Source organism: Xenopus laevis, chromosome 5S (genome assembly GCF_017654675.1).
Source record: "Xenopus laevis strain J_2021 chromosome 5S, Xenopus_laevis_v10.1, whole genome shotgun sequence".
NCBI lineage: Eukaryota > Metazoa > Chordata > Amphibia > Anura > Pipidae > Xenopus > Xenopus laevis.
The window spans coordinates 113,656,039-113,676,776 of record NC_054380.1 but is presented as its reverse complement, the minus strand read 5'-3'; the positions used below and the strand labels follow the sequence as shown (position 1 = coordinate 113,676,776).

General features: G+C 40.5%; 1 protein-coding gene across 3 annotated transcripts in view; it reads left to right on the top strand.

Annotated features, from left to right (window-relative positions):
• Positions 1–20,180, top strand: part of agxt.S (alanine--glyoxylate and serine-- pyruvate aminotransferase S homeolog) — a 39,463-nt gene extending 19,283 nt beyond the window's left edge. Inside the window, exons 5-12 of one of the 3 annotated variants that reach the window (XM_041564976.1) lie at positions 1,443–1,513; positions 2,243–2,327; positions 5,551–5,646; positions 7,970–8,039; positions 8,987–9,082; positions 15,082–15,210; positions 18,610–18,648; positions 19,774–20,180. In XM_041564976.1, the coding sequence (XP_041420910.1) occupies positions 1,443–1,513; positions 2,243–2,327; positions 5,551–5,646; positions 7,970–8,039; positions 8,987–9,082; positions 15,082–15,210; positions 18,610–18,648; positions 19,774–19,812 (625 nt within the window). In that variant the 3' untranslated portion in view covers positions 19,813–20,180. Of the gene's footprint in view, positions 1–1,442; positions 1,514–2,242; positions 2,328–5,550; positions 5,647–7,969; positions 8,040–8,986; positions 9,083–15,081; positions 15,211–18,609; positions 18,866–19,773 lie in introns of those variants that run through there. The other 2 variants (XM_041564975.1, XM_018265834.2) reach the window with 2 other exon arrangements.
• The last annotated feature ends 558 nt before the right edge of the window (positions 20,181–20,738 follow it).

Below are 20,738 nucleotides of genomic sequence, written 5' to 3'. Positions count from 1 at the left end.
GTGCAAGCCACATAACCTGCACCTTACACCAGTGCCCGCTCTGCTATAGGCTAGGTGCTTCCTAGGGGATGACTTCATCCTGCCTACTACCCCCTCCTAATGAATGCCATGCTTTTGAATATACAAGGGTTTGTATTCATAGGAAAGTGCCTCTTTCTGCTTCATTCAAGGTGCAAAAGAGAAGCGCTGATAGTCTTGATGGGCAAATTTGGGGCATTTTGATTCGCTGAAAATTTCTCAAATTTCCCGCAAAATTCACGAAATGGGTTAAAATTTGCGAAACGGCGTCTCATTTTTTATGCCAGCGCAAATTCGCTGATGAATTTTCACGCAATTTTGCGAATTTATTCACCGGCGGCAAATCATGGGAATTTGCCGCGAATTTGTGCATGGTGAATAAATTCGCCCATCACTAGCCGATAGGCAAAACCCAATGGACATGGTGTAAGGTGCAAAAAACATGGCATTATGTGCCCAGTCTTTGTACTGTTTTGTACAAAATTAAACTTTTGCTCTGAAGCTGTAAAATCACCGCAGATATTAAAGGATAAGCAAACTTTCAATTAAAGTGAATGTAAAATTGATACTAATTCCAAGATATTAAGGGAAACATGTAATATTAATATAAATTAATTTTGTTACAAAAGCCCCACCTGCCGGTCAGTTTCTGACCATTGTGACCATCAAGTAGGATTGCCACCTTTTCTGCAAAAAAATACCGGCCTTCCTATATATTTATCTTTTTTCCCTATTAATAACATTGGAATCAGCCATCATTTTTACCGGACAGGATGGTAAATTAGCTGCCCGGTGGCAACCCTACCGTCAAGTAGTCAAGTGTGTTGTCGAGAGAATGAAAGAGGGCTGCTCTGATGTTATTTTAGACAAAAATTAGAAACCTCTGTTAACTTTTCTCATATCTTTCCTAACCAGAAGAACTTCAGATCAGCCCTCTTTCTTTCTCCTGACAACCACTGATGGTCAGAATGGTTAGAAACCGACCAGCAGGTGGCGATGTTGTAACAAAAAAAAAAAGTGTTTTAAATTAAAGTAAATATGATGTACTGTTGAGCTGCACAGGTGTTTTTGTTTCAGAAACGCTACAATAGTTCATGTAAACAAGCTGCTGTGTATGGAATTCTTCAGAGCTTATCTGTTATCTACTGTGTATCCTGTGCTATGTCTACACAACAGCTTGAAATATATAATCTACAGTTAGGCCCATAAATATTTGGACAGAGACAACTTTTTTTTCTAATTTTGGTTCTGTACATTACCACAATGAATTTTACATTCACATATTTTAAAGGTTTACTTTTTTTTTTAACAGTAGAAGGCTATATATGACCTAGTAAAGGTAGCGACACAATAGCTAAAAGTCTCTGATATCTGATATCTGTCTCATAAACAGTCATTGTATAATGCTTTTTATATATTCACAGGTATAACTGTCTACTGCTTGTGGACTCAGTAGCCTCTCTAGGTGGCGCTCCAATCTACATGGACAAACAAGGTGAGTGATTATTCTGGGCGCCCACCGAAGGGCAGACTATGAGCTATAATGAAGCAATAGAATTCTTAATGAATCAGATAAAATTGAGCATAGGACTGGCCAGATATGGGATGACTTTGACGTAGTTGGCCAGCTTAAATATATAGTGAATAAAGTACCCCCTCTTGTAAAATATAAGGATATTATAAGTTACCGAGGAGTTTCATGACCATATAAAAACACGAGGCCGAAGGCCGAGTGTTTTTATACAGGTCATGAAACTCCGAGGTAACTTCTAATATCCTCATATTTTACAAGAGGGGGTACTTTATTTATTATAATACACAAATTTCAATGAGTCATGTGACAGAAATGACATCAGAACTCACCGTTTATAACTGATGACATCAGAACTCACCGTTTATAAGGATATAATTTACAGGATATTCATGGCTTTTGTGTATTATATTGCAATATATGGACAAACAATCCCTGTGTTGTTTAAAGGGTAAGGCATTTTTCAGTAGCAGTATGCACAAAATGTCTCTGTCTTAAATATATTGATAATGGGTTGAGTGCTGAGGACTCTTGTAATTGTCTATATGTATTTTGTGGTCACAGCCTCGCTGCACCCCCGCCACATGCTTAGTGTCCCCAGTACCACCGCTGCACCCTAGACATGTACCTGTAATGTAAATGCATTTTAACAATACATACTCATTTCCTTTTATTCTTGAATTTGCCTCCTAGGAATTGACATTTTGTATTCTGGATCTCAGAAGGTTCTGAATGCACCTCCAGGAACTGCCCCCATTTCTTTCAGTGAAGCTGCAAGGTAAATCCACACAGAGAGGTTTTAGTATTCACTTCAGAATCTCAAGAGAGACTCTCACTCCATTCAAATGATTGTTTGAGGGACAGTGTGCAGTGGGTAGAGTTTACAAATCTATTTAGATCAGTCAGTAACTTACCTATGTAGATATCTATCTATAGAAAGAAATAAAAAACTGGAACAGCACTCCGTTATTATGAAAGCAAAAATTCTAGTGTATTAGAAAAATCCATATTACAGCCCATAAAGCAACGTTTCAGGGTACCTAGACCCCTTACTCAAGCCAAGGACACATATAGCAATAACAAACATTAACACACATGATCTTATACATGCTAAAACAAAAAATTGCATCAAGGACATTAGATCATCGCCAATGGTTATCCTCTCCAATTAACCTCCTTAGTAAACAAACAGTGTCCATAGATATGAGTCTCTAATGACCATTCCAGGTTCATCCACTCCGCCTCCAATACAGCTAGAGAAAACAAAAAAAATAGAAAACAGTGAAACTAAAAATACCTTATCATATAAATACATTATCATAAAAACACATATAGTTCATAGTGTCTGTTACATTAGGGACCAATTTGTGTATCCACCACACCTCTCTTTTTCTCAGTAATAATTCCCTGTCACCTCCTTGCCTAGTTGTGGATACACATTATAAGACCGTGTATACTTCAAACTCATGTGAGAATGACCTGTTTCCACAAAATGTCTTGAGACTGGTAGTTTTACATTACCTTTCCTAATTGTGGACCTGTGTCGGGAAATCCGGTTCTTTATCTGTAACGTGGTCTCCCCAACATAAATTAGGCCACAAGGGTAGATTAGTAACATAAACAACAAATTTCGATAGACAGGTTTAAAGTCCCTTAAGTGGATCTCTACACCCGGAAGTGGGATATTCAAATGCCACCCCTTTATATACACAGAAACACTGGGCACAACCCAAACAAGGAAACATACCCTGCGATCTTGTACCAATGTATATTTGCAATTTTGGGGTAATAGAGTGAACCAAATGACTACACAAGGTCCTCCCCCTCCGATTTGATATAAACGTGGGTAGACTGAATTCTTGGATATCAGGGTAAGAATACTCCAATGCTTTCAGAGGACTGTGGTCACAATATCACTCTTGTCACTGTACTGGGTAACAAATAGTATACGTGAGTCCCTATTCCTATGATTTAGTTTTCTTCACCCGTGCCTTTGCTTTATTTAGAACATGTCTGGGATACCCACGTGCCAAAAACTTATTATACATGTCCTCCAACTGCTGTTCATGTCTTTCTGGCTGACTTACCTACCTCTCCACCTGGGAAAACTGGCTTATAGGGATAAATTCCTTAGTGTGTACGGTCTGTTGTTTGGAGTATAAATCTATAGCAAAACTACCCTTTTGTCTAATCACTTTCACATCCAATAATTGTATGGACACAGTATCCATATGTAAAGTATATGAGATGTTTAGATGCACTTCATTAATTTCACCTCCTCCATATCACAAGCACATCATCGATGTACCAGCACCACACTAGGCAGTTTTTGGTGAATGATACCCGACAAAATTTGTGTTCTTCTTCCTGCCTGAGCGTGAATGGAGGGTGACAGTCCATCCATCCTTGAATCTCAAATAATTCTCACACAGAATCATTTCTATGTATCTAAACAAAAAAGAAGAAATCACTGCAGTTCAGCAGAGGGAAACTTCACTGCTCTCTTTTCACTTGTATGAGATTTTTTTTTAGAGCTGATAAATACCCCTAAAAATCTTGAAAAACAAAATAGACAGCAATCGAAGTGTCCCTCTAGTGAACTGTGGCAAACTCTGTGTAACTTTTTCATAAATACATATGCATCTAAGATCCAGTCATAACCTGATCCAATAATTTACTTCTTTGAGTTTATCTGTTAGAATGAGGAATCTAATGCTATGCCAAAACCCGACTGACTGTTCAGTATGCATGGGTTGTTTCCCTAACCACTTACACTGGTGTCTGGTTCTCTACAGAGTTGTGGATCAGTGTTTTATAAATGACAAATTGTAAAGGTGTATAAAACAGTCTGTTATGTTTTGGGTAGCAGAGGATGAGTAGAGTATAACAGTCAGGGCCGCTCCGGCCATGAGGCAAGGTGAGAATCTTGCCTCAGGCGGCACGGAGCGGCCAGTTACCAGGGGCGGCAAAAAGCCACCTCTGGTAACTTTAAGAGCCGAATTTCCGTTTTTAAAACGGAAATTCGGCTCTTCTAGCGCAGCGAGCGCAATAGCGCTCACTGCACTAGCGATGCGGCCCCTCCTCCACCCGCTCCGACGCTGGTAGTTAGAAGAGCGGAGCAGGAGGAGGGCGGCATTGGGGCTGCTGCCTCAGGCGGCAGCAGCCCCTGAAACGTGCCTGATAACAGTGCTTTATTAGCAGAGTCAGACAGCCATTACATAACAGTAACTTTCACTTTTAAGCTGACAGGAAGTATTCACAGTATAAGTCTGAGCACAATGACATCTACAGGCCATTTGTATAAACACCACACAGTCTCCACATGAGAATGTGATATATAATCAGTTTCACAATCAATATTAAAGGAAAACTATACCCCCACAATGAATACTTAAGCAACAGATAGTTTATATCAAATTGAATGACATATTAAAGAATCTTACCAAACTGAAATATATATTTACATAAATATTGCCCTTTTACATCTCTTGCCTTGAACCACCATTTCGTGACTCTATCTGTGCTGCCTCAGAGATCACCTGACCAGAAATACTACAACACTAACTGTAACAGGAAGTGAGGAAGCAAAAGGCAGAACTCTGTCTGTTAATTGGCTCATGTGACCTTACATGTGGTTTGTATGTGTGCACAGTGAATCTTACGATCTCAGGGGGCGGCCCTTATTTTTTAAAATGGCAATTTTCTATTTATGATTACCCAATGGCACATACTACTAAAAAAGTATATTATTATGATAATGTTCATTTACATGAAGCAGGGTTTTACACATGAGCTGTTTTACTCAGTATCTTTTAATAGAGACCTACATTGTTTGGGGGGTATAGTTTTCCTTTAACAATCATCTGTAGCTGCTCACTTCAGCTACACAAAAACTCTCACTCTTCATCCCTTTTTGGCAGGGATTCTTTTTTGTCGCTGTACTGGTGAAAATAACTGGGGTACAAGGGTATCTGCAAATACTGACATATTTCTCTTCCTAGTAAGAAGATGTTCGGGCGTAAAACAAAACCTCCATCTCTGTATGTGGATATAAAATGGCTTGCAAACTATTGGGGATGTGATGGCAAACCAAGAATGTGAGTAATAATATGTACAATACTTGACTGTTATGCATTTTCTCTACTGCTTTCTACATGTACAAGATATCTTCATAGATTCATAGGCCACGTGTTGTAAATTCACAAGCAGGCATCAACTGGTACAGAGATTATGTTCTGAGTTGCAGTTGTACTAGCAGTACAGGCATCACACTTCTTGGATGTCCAGTGCCCTGAATCAAAGAGAAAGGGACAGTTTTGTCTTTCGTTCATCGCTAAAATTGGCTGCCCAACAAAAGTATTAATATTAATTAAAACAGCTCCAGCTTATCAGTAGAACTGTGTTGGATGAACGAAGTGCTTTAGTGGCGTTGGTTTAAACCAAAAAGCTCATATTCCACTTATGTGACAATGTGCACATTTTCAGAACTCGGACACAAATGGGGGAATGTAATACAGTATGTTGTTAGCGCAAAATAAGTTTGCAAATGTTAGCGTCCATATTTACGTCCTTTTTGACCGATTACAGACCTCGATGACTTTCTCAAAAAGTTTGCAACCAAATGGCTTTTGTGACCATTCGCAGTGTATATGATAAAATTGGCAATCGCAAAGCCTATTTTGCAACAGAATATTTAACGAAACTCCAGAGTAGTTGTTAATGCTAACCTTTGCTTAGCGATGTAATATTCACCAGCGAATTACTTTACATTGCAAGCAATGCTAAACATTTGCAAAAACTCAATTTTAAACATTGCTTGGGATTTTTAACTACATTCCCCCTAAAGGGACTTTGGACCTGGGTGGGGGGATTGATCTGATGTATTGCTAGATGTGCCCTTAGAATGGAGCAAAAAGAGCTGCATCTTGCTCTGAATGTGGTGCTCCCTGGGTTCAGGATTACATGTAGAGCGGGTTGGTGGTGCTCGGTGGCCTCCTATTGAAGACGTTAAAGGAACAGTAACACCAAAAAATTAAAGTGTTTTAAATTAATATCATGTACTGTTGCCCTGCACTGGTAAAACTGATGTGTTTGCTTCAGAAACACTACTATAGTTTATATAAACAAGCTGCTGTGTAGCAATCGTAGAAATTGAAAAAAGGCTTTATGGCACAGGTTAAATAGTGGATAACAGATAACACCATAATGTTCTACAGAGCTTATCTGCTGTGTAATCTGAGCCTTTTCTGCTTTGAATGGCTGCCCCCATTGCTACACAGCAGCTTATTTATATAAACAATAGTAGTGTTTCTGAAGCAAACACATCAGTTTTACCAGTGCAGGGCAACACTGCATTATATTTTTATTAATTAGGCACACACCTTGCACAAATTAATTGGCTGCCCAAATACAAAGGTTTCCAAACCTAAAAGAAATATAACAAGTAAATTGCGCATACAATTTACTTGTTATATTATATTTTTATTACTTTAAACTGGACCTGTCACCCACACATAAAAATCTGTATAATGAAAGTCCTTTGAAAATGAAACATGAAACCTAAATTCTTTTTTTCTTTAAAGCATCCATACCTTTTATACAAAAATATTAAAAGTATCAGCCGTCAATCATATATTGCCTGCCCCTCCTCTATGCCATCAGAACATCCTCACACTCTATAATTGTGTATGGTACCATGCTTGTGCATTAGGTCCCCAATTCTGACACATACACAACATTTTGGGGCGATAAACAACTTGCCTTGTCACAAAATGGCACCTGCCTGACTGAAGGAAACAAAATTGAAGTAATAAATATAGTAACTTTATTTTGCTTAACTAACATGATTGTAAGAATTTGGAAGTATTAGGGTGACAGGTCCCCCAAACACTTTAATTTTTTGATGTTACTAGGGTCCGTATGCCCTAAGGTACAGTTTTGAACACCTAAGTGTGCCCCAGCCAATGGGAATGAGCCTGACATCCCAATACTATTCTTCCACCTAGTTTTGTTTTCCATGGCCCTGTGTAATTTCTTTATTTTGTATTTCTGGCAAATGTTTGCCTAAACAAATACTTTTTTCCCAATGCTTTTTATTAATATTCTTTATCCTAACACAGAAGCTGGTCATGCTACTACATATGGGCCAGGGCTTCACCCTATGTGGACTAACCTTTAAACCATTTCACATACACACAGCCTGAAGCAAATCCATAATGTAATTTCTCTCAAACTTTGCCAGCACTGTATTCTAGTGCCTAGTACCTAAAGCAAAAGTGTGCTGAAATGTTGATATTCTTGTGTGACCTATTTAACAATACCAGTATTTTTATTGTAAAAGGTACTATAATATATGTTGCAATTTAATACTGTATGTAACATGCCTCAGTGTTAACTGTTGCTCCATAATTGTCCCCTCAGCTACCACCACACCGGACCAGTCACTAATTTCTTCACATTGAGAGAAGGATTGGCAGTTCTAGCTGAGCTGGTAAGCAGAATGTTTTCATGTCCTTGCTATTATTTACAATAAGGTCACACATTTGAGGTGGAGAGATTTTGTTTGATATAATATATACAGGAGCATTCTAAGCGAATGTGAACAGATCTTTTTATTTTGAACTATTTTGCCTTTCGTTCTCCATCTCCCCCTTTTAGAATTTTAACTTCTGTCTGATTTCTGCATAACAACTAGACACCTATTTCTTATCCTTGGGTCCCCAGATGATGTTGGACTACAGCTCCTACTGTCCCTAAACCCTAAATTAAATTTCAACAAAAATGTAGTAGTAGGTATAGTGCAGCCACAGTTGGGGAACCATGTTTAAGAAACAGGGAACAAGACAATGTTTTGGATGACAGACTGTAATATGAGAATGAAAAGATAGAAAAATAAAACAGTACAGGTATGGGGCCGGTTATCCAAAAAGCTCCAAATTATGGAAAAGTCATCTCCCATAGACTCCATTATAAGCAAATAATTCTAATTTTTAAAAATTATTTCCTTTTTCTCTGTAATAACAAAACAGTTCCTTGTACTTGATCAAAACTAAGATATAATAATCCTTTTTGGGGCCAAAACAATCCAATTGGGTTCATTTAATGTTTAAATTATGTTTTTGTAGATTTAAGGTATGGAGATCCTGAGCATTCTAGATACCAGGTCCTTTACCTGTATTATATAACAACAGTACCTATCTAGCCTTTGGATTAATCTGCTTTCTGTGACAGACTCCAGCAACCAGATACAATTTAAAAGTACAAAGGCAGAATAGAATGAAAATGTTTCCAAAACCACAAGAAAATTAAAATATGTTCAGTCCTATACTAAAAGCTGAACTGCTATTTCTTTTATTATATAATTTTAACCTATCATTTTAACATAAATAAAGTCATATATACATTCATTCTAACACTGTGTCTATTATCAATCTCTAGGGATTGGAACGCTCCTGGGCTGTGCACCAAGAGAATGCTCTGAAGCTGCATAAAGGAGTGGAAGCTCTAGGACTAAAGCTCTTTGTAAAGGACCCAGTAAGTGGAAATATAATTATAGCAAGGTCAAACCGACAGGGCTCTGCAAATTGGAGCCAGTTGTTGCCAAGTCAGTGCCATAACTAGAACATTGGGGCTCCGCCAGCAGAGGAACTTTCAGGGTTGGAAAATGGGTGTGAAATTACTTGTCCTTTAATCGCATGCAAATTAGCTGCTGCAACAATAAAAGCATGTGCAACATGCAAATAAAGCAGGGGTCCCCAACCTTTTTTTACCCATGAGCCACATTTAAATGTAAAAAGAGTTTGGGGGGGCAACAGAAGAATTAAAATAAGTCAATAGGGATGCCAAATAAGTGCTGTGATTGGCTATTTGATAGCCCCTCTGTGGGCTGGCAGCCTTCACGAGGCATTACATCAGGTTTTTATGCAACCAAAACTTGCTTCCAAGCCAGGAATTCAAAAAGAAACACCTGCTCTGAGGCCACTGAGAGCAACATTCAAGGGGTTGGTGAGAAACATGATGCTCAAGAGCCAATGGTTGGGCATTTCTACTCTATATGGTTCCCTTATGGGAAATTGCTTCATGCACTTGTAGAGACCCTGAGATTTGGGTGTATTTATCTCAGGCATTCCTCTTTAGTATTTGGACACCTAAGGGTTCTTTAGTTAAGTTAGGCAGCTATGTCCCTGGTGGGGTCCACACTAGTACCTGGGGATTGTTCACTAGATGGCACTGTTTGATAATATAAAAGGGTTTAGCACCATGAGGTCTGGGTCTGTCCTGGGACTTTGCCTCACTGAGAGGTACTACAGGTCCAGGCCTGCCGGGAAAGTTAGTTAAGTGTAAGATAGTGATAGTAATACAGTAATAGTTGCTCTAGGAGTGAAAGTCAGCACAGGGTAGCTAGTGAGCAGATGTGGCTCCAACAAGGAGAAATAGTGGGGTTAGGACCCCGTGGTATTTGAACCACTAGTGCAGGGACTACAGTGGGTGAGTTGAGGACCAGATAGGATACCAAGACCCAAGATCCCAGGCTGAATACAGTGGGTGAGGTGAGGATCAAGTCCGGTGCCAAGATACAAGACCCCAGGCTGAGAAACCCATGCCTTAGTGTTCAACCATAAAGGATAGTGCCAGTGAGAGTGGTAACTATTTCCCAAGTCTATTGTTACTGATCTATATTGATTTCTACTCCGTCTGTTGCATCTTCTACCCCCCTGGAGGGAATATTGTTGTTGGAGGCTACTCTATAACTGCCAGTGAACATCAAAGTACTGTAACCTATGATCTTGCCGGTGCTCTGTTAATAAACCAGTTATAATTTACTGCAAAGGACTTGTCTGGCTGAATCTACTGCTGCATTTATCCACACCAGGTACCGGGAGTTGCAGGGAGTTGCACGGGTACACTGGGGGTCGGGGGCACATTAATAGCAGTGTTAGCCTGGTCACACATAGCTCTAATCCACAGCAAAAGTACACTCAAGGGTGTGCTACATTTGGGGGCTCGTCCGGGATATCTTTATTGAACTCATTGCTGTGAGAGAAAAGTGTGACAGGCGCTGCAGTGCCGGACCAGAGAGGAAAAAGGCATCTTGGCCTAGCGCAGCTGGCAGCCTGAGTTCCGACCGCCCTAAATTTACTGTTGCCTTAAGGAGAGGGCTGACTGGAAAGTTGTGTGCCCACCTTTCCAGATTGGTGGGGAGAACCAATCAGGATCGTGTAAATTGGCGCCAGAGAAAGGCGCGAAACAAGTGTGAGTGACGTGGCCCTAATTGTCTGCAGTACCACCCTGTTTAGCCCAACCTCCTCTGACACCAGGAGGTGGGGTATTAGCCAATCTGACGTGCAGAATTCGGCGCCAAAAGGGAGCAGGGAGGAGCCCCTGTTAGACTGACGTCATGGCGGCCATTTTGCGAATGAGTGCGAGAGTAGCTGGCCAGAGGAGAAGACGTGTGCAGCGAGCCTTGCAGTTGAAACTTCAACGAGTGTCAGAAGGGTCCAGTATGTCTGACAGTGATCAGGGTAGCTTCCGATCTACCTCAGCAATGCTGTCGATTGGCGTGCTGAAAGACACGAGCCGCCGCTATACCTGGGGTGGAGTGTTTGCTCAAAAGGTGAGCGACTCGGGTGATTCGGTGATGGTCCCCGTCTGCGGCCGATGTCGACGTGAAGCTTACCCAGCCTTCCATGATGTTAGGGGTCGATGTCCACATTGCCAACAAAACTGCTGGATCGGACCTTATGTGGATGACAAGGTTCAAGGATCACCCCAGGCTGTTCTTGGACTGATCGCCCTCATGGCCAATGAGGAGCGCTACTTTACGGAGGGTGCCAGTCAGTCCGAATCGACAGATCCAGAGGCGGCTAACCCTCACCGAGAGCTAGCAGTGAGAACCGCCCTCCTGACGATTACCGACCGTCCAGAGGAAGAGACCCCCCTGGAGGGCAGCACCCCGCATGTTCGTGCAGTGACGGAGGCCTCCGTCCCACCTGAAACGGCACCAGTTCTGCCCGCGGCTGCGGAGAGCGTCATGGTGCCATTGAAAAGCAAACCGGAGGAAGGGCCTAAGCAGGAGATCCATTCCAGAGGTTCCCAGGAAGCGGAGGATGCCACCCGCGAGGAACGACGCCCACCTTCCCGCCGCTCCAACCGCCCAGAGGGGGTAAGTGTTAATATCCCCAGCCGGGGTCCCCAAGAGCCACCCGTGAGGGAAGGACCCCCCCCATACCCCGAGGCTAGCAGCAAAGAGGGATGGGCCCGCAAGGGAGCAGATATGCCAAGCAGAGGGGTCACTCAGGGTGCGTCAAGCGGCAAGGAGGGAACAGTGGATGAGGCGGAAGATGATGGAGCCACCGACCGGCCTCTGTTCAAATTGCCCCATAGTTTCTGGGCCCCTAAGAAAATTACCCGGGCTGAAGAGAAGCACTTCTGGGTAGTACCCGGCCGAGCCAATCCTGAGATCTTCTGCAGGGTTTCCCGGGTACAGCGGGTCATAAACTTCCGTGTGTACAGGAAATGGGGGTATTATATGCCCTACGCACCGCTGTGGGTTTACGAGCAGGTGGAGGAAAATCTGGATGAGTGGGTGGTGGAGGAGATTGTGGCGAAAGAAAAGACAATTGGAAATACTCTCTCCCACCCTGATCAAGCCAGGCGTGCAGCTGCCTGGAGCTTTGTGCGGTCCCTGGAGAATGAGTGGTGGTGGGGACACACCATTTTGCGCCATGCTGTCCACAGCTTTGGAAAGAAAAACCCTGCGCCACGTTATTTCAGCGTGGATGTTCCACTTCCAGAAGGGGGCACTGTGGAGAAGCCGCACCCAAAATACTACATTAGCTACGAGGACACTAAGATGCGGTTCACCTACATGATCTAAACCGGCATCTGTGGGACTTATCATTGTAGCCGCGTGCTAGGAGTCACACCCAGGAGGGTGCTGTTTTCTGTTGTGGGGGGCAGGGTGAAGTAACCACCCACAGTAAAAAAGTTAAAGTTGACCACTGGAGGTCTTTTGTTGCATTTCTATTTTTTTCCCAAGTGACTTCAAGGAATGGAGTTTTATTTTTGTTATTCATCTCTGGTTTGAGACTCTTCAAGTTGGGGAGGCTTCCCCTGGAGTCAGGACACATAAAGAACAGAGACTCAGGTTTGACCTGCAGCATGACTGAAACCATGTTGGACTCTGTAGTGGGTTCTTTATTTTAGCCACTCTAGGGGTGAATCGCACCCACCTGGAAGGAGGATTTTGGCAAACAACCCAGAGACTGTAAATAGTTAAGGGACGCTTGTCCCAAAATCCCAATTCCCTTTTTCCCTCCTAAGTGCATAAATAAAAGAAATGTGAATACCTGATTTAAGTACAGTGTTGGTAATAGTAGGGTTAATCCCGAGGTAATAGGATTTAGGGCCACGGCCGTGGACCCAGTATGAGGTTGCATTAAAGTATTGATACAGTGCTCAGGAAAAATGCATGTTTGCAATATTTTTGTTTACAGGATCCATTGTACCATGGGCAGTCCTCTGGAGAGGCTGTTGAAGCGTGATGTACAAATAGTAAATGTTATTTACAATGTGATTTATTGTGCACTTGAGAGTAACTGTTTAGTTTGTCAACGAGGACGTTGACGTTTCTAAGTGGGGGGAGAATGTAGAGACCCTGAGATTTGGGTGTATTTATCTCAGGCATTCCTCTTTAGTATTTGGACACCTAAGGGTTCTTTAGTTAAGTTAGGCAGCTATGTCCCTGGTGGGGTCCACACTAGTACCTGGGGATTGTTCACTAGATGGCACTGTTTGATAATATAAAAGGGTTTAGCACCATGAGGTCTGGGTCTGTCCTGGGACTTTGCCTCACTGAGAGGTACTACAGGTCCAGGCCTGCCGGGAAAGTTAGTTAAGTGTAAGATAGTGATAGTAATACAGTAATAGTTGCTCTAGGAGTGAAAGTCAGCACAGGGTAGCTAGTGAGCAGATGTGGCTCCAACAAGGAGAAATAGTGGGGTTAGGACCCCGTGGTATTTGAACCACTAGTGCAGGGACTACAGTGGGTGAGTTGAGGACCAGATAGGATACCAAGACCCAAGATCCCAGGCTGAATACAGTGGGTGAGGTGAGGATCAAGTCCGGTGCCAAGATACAAGACCCCAGGCTGAGAAACCCATGCCTTAGTGTTCAACCATAAAGGATAGTGCCAGTGAGAGTGGTAACTATTTCCCAAGTCTATTGTTACTGATCTATATTGATTTCTACTCCGTCTGTTGCATCTTCTACCCCCCTGGAGGGAATATTGTTGTTGGAGGCTACTCTATAACTGCCAGTGAACATCAAAGTACTGTAACCTATGATCTTGCCGGTGCTCTGTTAATAAACCAGTTATAATTTACTGCAAAGGACTTGTCTGGCTGAATCTACTGCTGCATTTATCCACACCAGGTACCGGGAGTTGCAGGGAGTTGCACGGGTACACTGGGGGTCGGGGGCACATTAATAGCAGTGTTAGCCTGGTCACACATAGCTCTAATCCACAGCAAAAGTACACTCAAGGGTGTGCTACACACTTAACAAGTGCAACTAGATAATTGCCAGAAGCCACTCCTAAGGATTCAAACAAGCAGGACAAGCAGGCACAAGCCATTTGTATATTGTGTTTAATTGTGGATAATTCTGCAACCATTTTTGAACCTACTGTAGTGCAGCATTTCTTTTTTGTATGGATCCATCAACGAGAAGCACATTGACCAAAACACCCAACTATGCCAATAAGTGCCTCCCTTTCAACGGAATGGGAAATGCAATTAATATGAAAACGTACTATTAAGCAGGTATCACTTTGAAATATGGAAGTTATTGCTTCTGAGAAGTATCTGGCTGACAGGACTTTTGTTTTTCATTGGAAATGCACTTTCTAATCATGTGAATATGAGGTTGTGCTGACAGAAACAGGCATTTTGTCATGTCAAGGGAATTTTATAAAATAACATAACTGGCTCCTCATTTTAAGGACGTTAAATCCTTTAACAGTATTCCAAAATTTTTGCCCAAGAAAATTCTAACATTGTATAATGCATAATGTGTAGAAATTATTAACCTATGTACCATCTGTTTTGAAAGTACAGGTATAGAATCCGTTATCTGTTAACCCGTTATCCAGAAACTCCGAATTACAGAAAGGCCGTTTCTCACAGACTCCATTTTTTCCAAATAATCAAAATCTTTAAAAACAAGTTCCTCTTTCTCTGAAATAATAAAACAGTAGCTTGTACTTGATTCAAAGTAAGATATAATTAATCCTTGTTGGAAGCAAAACCAGCCTATTGGGTTTATTTAATGTTTACATTATTTTCTAGTAGATTTAAGGAATGAAGATCCAAAATACAGAAAGATCCCTTATCTGGAAAACCACAGGTCCCGAGCATTCTGGATAACAGGTCCCATACCTGTACTAATAAAAAAATATTCTATACAGTGATCGTTCATGCAAATATTTCTCTTATGTGTTGCTGGTTATAATAATCCCGTTTGACTTCACACAGGCACTGCGCCTCCCCACGGTCACAACAATTAGTGTTCCCAATGGGTATGAATGGAAAGACATAACTACATTTATCATGAAGAATCACGCCATTGAAATCACAGGTGGCCTGGGACCATCTGCTGGAAAGGTAAAAGCAAAGGAAAAGAGTATAACTCATAATACTCAAAAAATAATACACAATCACCCAGTAGTGTCAGAATTTCATTTCAGGGGCCATGATATGTCATGATGGAGAGGACCTAGTATCAAATGACACAGTGTCCCCTATAGTTTATTACAAAGTGACCACAGAATTTTATGACATAGTGATCCCACCATTTGAAAACCCTGCGGCCCCCGGCAAAATGCATAGCTCTGGTATTCTTAATAGCTGAATCCTACTAAATTGAATAGAAATTGGCCGAATAAATCCCACCCCACTTAAATCTGTGTAAATAGTCCCTGATTTGGATTCATTACCTTTAAGAAAATGATACATTTATTAGAGCTCCCCAGAGATAATCTTTAGTCTCTGTTACAGTTATAAATGAGTGGGGAGCATTCCAACTCTACCCTTACAATGGAAATATATAAGGCAGTTCTACATCAGCTCCACCTCCTTGCTAACTGCCAGCTCACTGTATAGGAATGAAAGTGTTAAGTGTCACCAGTAGTGATGTGTGGGCCGGTCCGATACCCGGGGGACCCGTGGGTCAGTCGGGTTCGGGGCGACCTCGCACCCCAACTTCAACTGCCGGCTTCTGGCTTTATAGCCGCGCACCTGCTCGCCCCGCCACTTTTAGGACGTCATCGTCGGGGCGGGTTGGCATGGGGCTATAAAGGCAATTTTTACAGACAATTTCTAAGCTATAATGTCTCCACCAAAGCAAAAATATTGATAGGGCTTAAGTTTGTATAGAGAAACTTTTTTGGCAGACAAAAGATATTTTCATAGCACCATATTAACAGTTGTTTACTGTGTATATGACACTTTTTAAAATTTGGTGGCATTACCACAAATCCATAAAACTTTAGATATCTTTTAAGAATTTTTAGTCCTTACGTCATTTTTACTATTTGCCGACCGACACTTTAAGGACACTTTAAGGACTGTGACTTTTGTGAATAATTGTTATACAGGTATAGGACCTGGTATCCAGACTTGGAACCTGGGGTTTTCTAGATAAGGGGTCGTTCTGTAATTTTGGATCTCCATAATTGGAGGGCCTTAATTTATCAAAATCCGAATTTTTCTGATTTTTTAAATTAAAAAAGTAGGAACAAACTAGAATCCACAATTGGACCTTATTTATAATTGAAAAAGCATGATTTAATCGGATCAGGGAATAGTGCAATTTTTTCAGATTTTTTTACCCGAATCGCTCAGTTTTTTGGGGCTTTTTCCCCGAAACACCCAAAAACCTCCAAATAGAAGAGGGACCTCTCCTATTGAATAATATATACAACCTCGGCAGGTCTGAGATGCCGGATTTTCGAATTCTGACTTTTTTCATCCCTGGGGTATAATAAATCTCAAAATATTCGAGTTTTTTATTTTCCAGTAAAAATTACCACAAAATAATTTAAACACCAATTAAACCCATTAGGATTTTTTTGCCTCCAATAAGAATTATTTATTTCTTATTTGGGATCAAGTACTAGCTAATGATTTATTCTTTCAAACAAAAAGGAACACGTGAATTATTTGATTAAAATGGAATCAATGAGAGATGGACTTTCCATACTATGGAGCTTTCTAAATAACGAGATTCCAGATAACAGATCCTATACCTGTAATATAAAAAATTTAGTCTTACCTGAAATTTTCCTTTTCTTTAGTCCGAAAGGCAGCACATCACAATTGGGTAATAGATTCCATTTCCCCTGATAGGACAGTATAATAAACAAGCTTAATTAACCCCTATAAGAGTCACCTCCTCCCCCCAGGCATCAGTGTTCATTTTCTAGCTTCTTATATAAAAACACACCACTACTTTAAATTTATCAGGAGGGATTATTGTGCTGCCTTTTAGCTGTGAGTTTCCTGGAAATATCTTAAACTCCTCATACTCACCATATTTTGCATGCATGTGGTATGAATGATACTCCCTAACCAGTAACAGTTTTATACTGGTAAAGATAATAGAATGCAGGACAGCCTAGGAATGGTAACAGCAATGATAATTTGCAATCATTTGAATATCACATTATAACAGATTTCTAAACACTCATTTGAAATTGTAAACTGCAGATGCAATACCATAAAATATAACTGTAAAGGAGTAATAGGATATTTGCAACCCCTATATCTTTGTAATATAGACAATAAAATTCAAAGTTTCCTGAATGCATTGCCCTTGTACTCTACAAGGTCATGATTTAATGGTGGTAAACTGCAGTGCCGTATAAAAACTAATGCAGCATAATGGACAAGGTACCACTAGCTACAATCTACACCCACATACCTCGCATGCTGAGGGATTATAGGGACTTTAACTACATTATATTAATAACCCCTTAACTAGAACATTAGTTAAAGTACAGTTCTGTATTCTGTATGTTTGGATCTATATGTCACTTAAAGCTAGTCACTTACAACTGGGTAGTTGTATCATTAGAATAAGACACAGCATTATCTATCTAGTATCCATATATTTTGGAATTAACAGATAACCTGCCAAAACCCGCATCCATAAATGTAGTAAAGCTAGTGTTGATATACTTAGCTATTGAGCATAGTCAAGATTACCTACAGAGTACACCGTAGGATAGAAACACGGAAAAAGCCACCTACACAGAACGGTAGTGCAACGTCATCAGCATACGCCCGGTAATACCGGCGTGTAGCGGTGAACCACATCCAGACACATTCTTCTCTCTGCAGGTCCTCACCCTCTCTCCCAGCACTCAGGTTCCTAGTGAGGACTCTGCATTGCCTAAGGGAGTTTTTCCTGCCTCCCCGAAGTGACCCACGCTGGCGTGGTCACTTCTACGGCCTTCAAGCTCTCAAGCCTCGATCTTCAGCCTTCTTGCCATCTTCTACGTCCTATCCTGGAAGGACAGAAAAGAAAAACCACTGATGCCTGGGGGGAGGAGGTGACTCTTATAGGGGTTAATTAAGCTTGTTTATTATTCTGTCCTATCAGGGGAAATGGAATCTATTACCCAATTGTGATGTGCTGCCTGTAGGACGTAAAGAAAAAAAGTAATTTGTACTTGTACTTGATGATAACTACACTGCATGCATCCATATTGGTGGCAAAACAATCCTATTATGTTTTAATGTTTATTAATAGATTTAAGGTTTAATAATTACAGACTCTCCAGGTGATAAGCATCGCAGATTATATTTCCTATACCTATACTAGAAAAGAATAGTTGAAAAAATAGGTGGGTGGGAATTTAGATTTGGCTCTAAAAGCAGTTTAACAAAAAATACAAATCCTCATGATTTTCATGAAAGGAAGATTATCAGTAAACAAGATATCTTTGGTGCCTTATAGCATAAACTTGTATTACTCATAATTTTATGTTTTCTCTTTGTCAGGTTCTGCGTATTGGCCTCATGGGCTATAACTCAACACAGGTGAATGTAGATCGTGTTCTAGAAGCTCTGCGTGATGCTCTGCAGCACTGCCGCAAAAATAAAATGTAAATAACCTGTGTTCTGCAGTTAAGGCTCCTAAAATTGTCAATAAAAAGCATACTGTAACTTCACTCATTCATCATTCTGGTACAATATATCAATCATCTTCCTTCTACCATCATCACAGATACCTCAATTAAAATAACTGTTTTCATTTGACTGGTCATTTTTGCAGGTTTTATTGATTTTTGCATTCAAAAGCACAACTGGGGACACTTTAACAATGCTTTTATTTTTTTAATTATGTTTCATTTGGGTTTTGCATGGAAATAATAAACCTATGAATTATTTCTACTGATAAGAAGAATATATAGGTAGGTGAGCGCTTAATGGGATCAGTACAGGCAGCTCCAGCATTCACATTCTAACCGCCCCCTGCCTAATGGCTGTAAATGGTAAATGAGCCCTATAAGCAAGTAATAATATTTTACCAAGACCATCCAGGTATGAGATTTATTATCCAGAAAGCTCTAGATTAGGCTTGGGGCGAATTTGACCAGTTTTGCCAAAAATTTGACGCCAGCGAAATGTCGCTGAAACACATTTAAAGTCTATGGGCATCAATTTATTTTTTGACGTGCGTCAAAATTTTTTTGACGCGTCTTTTTTTTTTTTGACGTGCAACGCCATACAAGTCTATGGGTGTCATTTTCACAGCGAAACCAGTATTAAGACTCGGTTAAATCAATATAAGAGCAATATATGTAATGACAATCCAGAAAACGAAAAGCTGAAACATGAGGACACAAAGAAATATATAACTGAGCTGGCCGTAGTTAAACATTTTTATTATACAAAACATACAGCAGCTCAAGCAGCTCAAGTGAGATGGGCAATATTAGAACAAGTTAATTTATCCAGGGGTAGTAACCTTATCCACCAGCTAATGAGGAGAGAGGCAGTATGGATTAAAAATTGGATTCCCTTTCCCCTCAAGGATTAAATGAAAGCTTTGGTTTAAGATGTGTTTTATAAGTAATATACATTTTTTTTTTTTATTGGTTTTTACATTTGTACTGGTGATTTTAATAGTGATACTTTATATTTATTGTTGCAATTTTACAGATAAGGAAACATGGACTGCTATTAATTTGGATTGTTTGAATTCTATTAACCGCATGGGACTTTATATTGACTAAGCAGTTGGGAAAGGGTTAAAGAAAAAAATGATTTGTATGGTATTTAAATGGTTTTTGTTCTCTAATGTGTGTTTCACCTGAGGAAGGGGGTGGTCCCGAAAGCTTGTGCTTCAAATTTCTGCAAATAAAATAAGATAAAGGCTTTGCCAGAAAGTTTGTTGTGCTTCTTCTCTACACAGTCGGGAAAGCAGTAGTGCCACAAATGTGCTGGGGGTGGAGGACTGTTGGGACTCACCAACCAAAAGATCTTTTCCCAGGATCCACCATTATTTAGTTTACAGTTTCCCCGTGTTATAGATATTTATGGTCCCAGGACCCATTATGGACAGTACATTATTTGCTTTGGTTTTCTACTTCCTAACACCACCATATTAAACTAAAAATTCAAATAACACTTGTTAATTTAGAAAGTGTAATTATAAACAGACATCAAAATGACTATTGCTTATGGGATATATTGTGACTGAAGTTTTGTCTTTACAGATATAAAAAAAACCCCAGTACAAAGCAGTGCAGATGTGGCAGAAATGAGTGTCGTTTATAATGCCAACAGTCACACATGTGGGTAAAATGTTTACACTGCATAGGGCTACATGTGTATACAGCAGAATCATTCATAAACAGAACATACTGGGGTCAGTACAGTAATACATTTAAATACATCTGTTTTAGCTAAAGATTAAGTGCTGTGTTAAAAAAAGACAGCAGAAGGAGGTTCCTGCTCCATAAAGCTTACAATTTAATAGGGTGGGTAACTTTCATACACACATAGAATTATATTAAATGCAGGTTACAGTGGTTGTCGGATTGATTGGCTCTTGATTAGGGGAAGACAACGTCTGGGGAAGACTAACCAGTGTTGCGTCGGTATCCCTTTAAAAGCTCCCAATC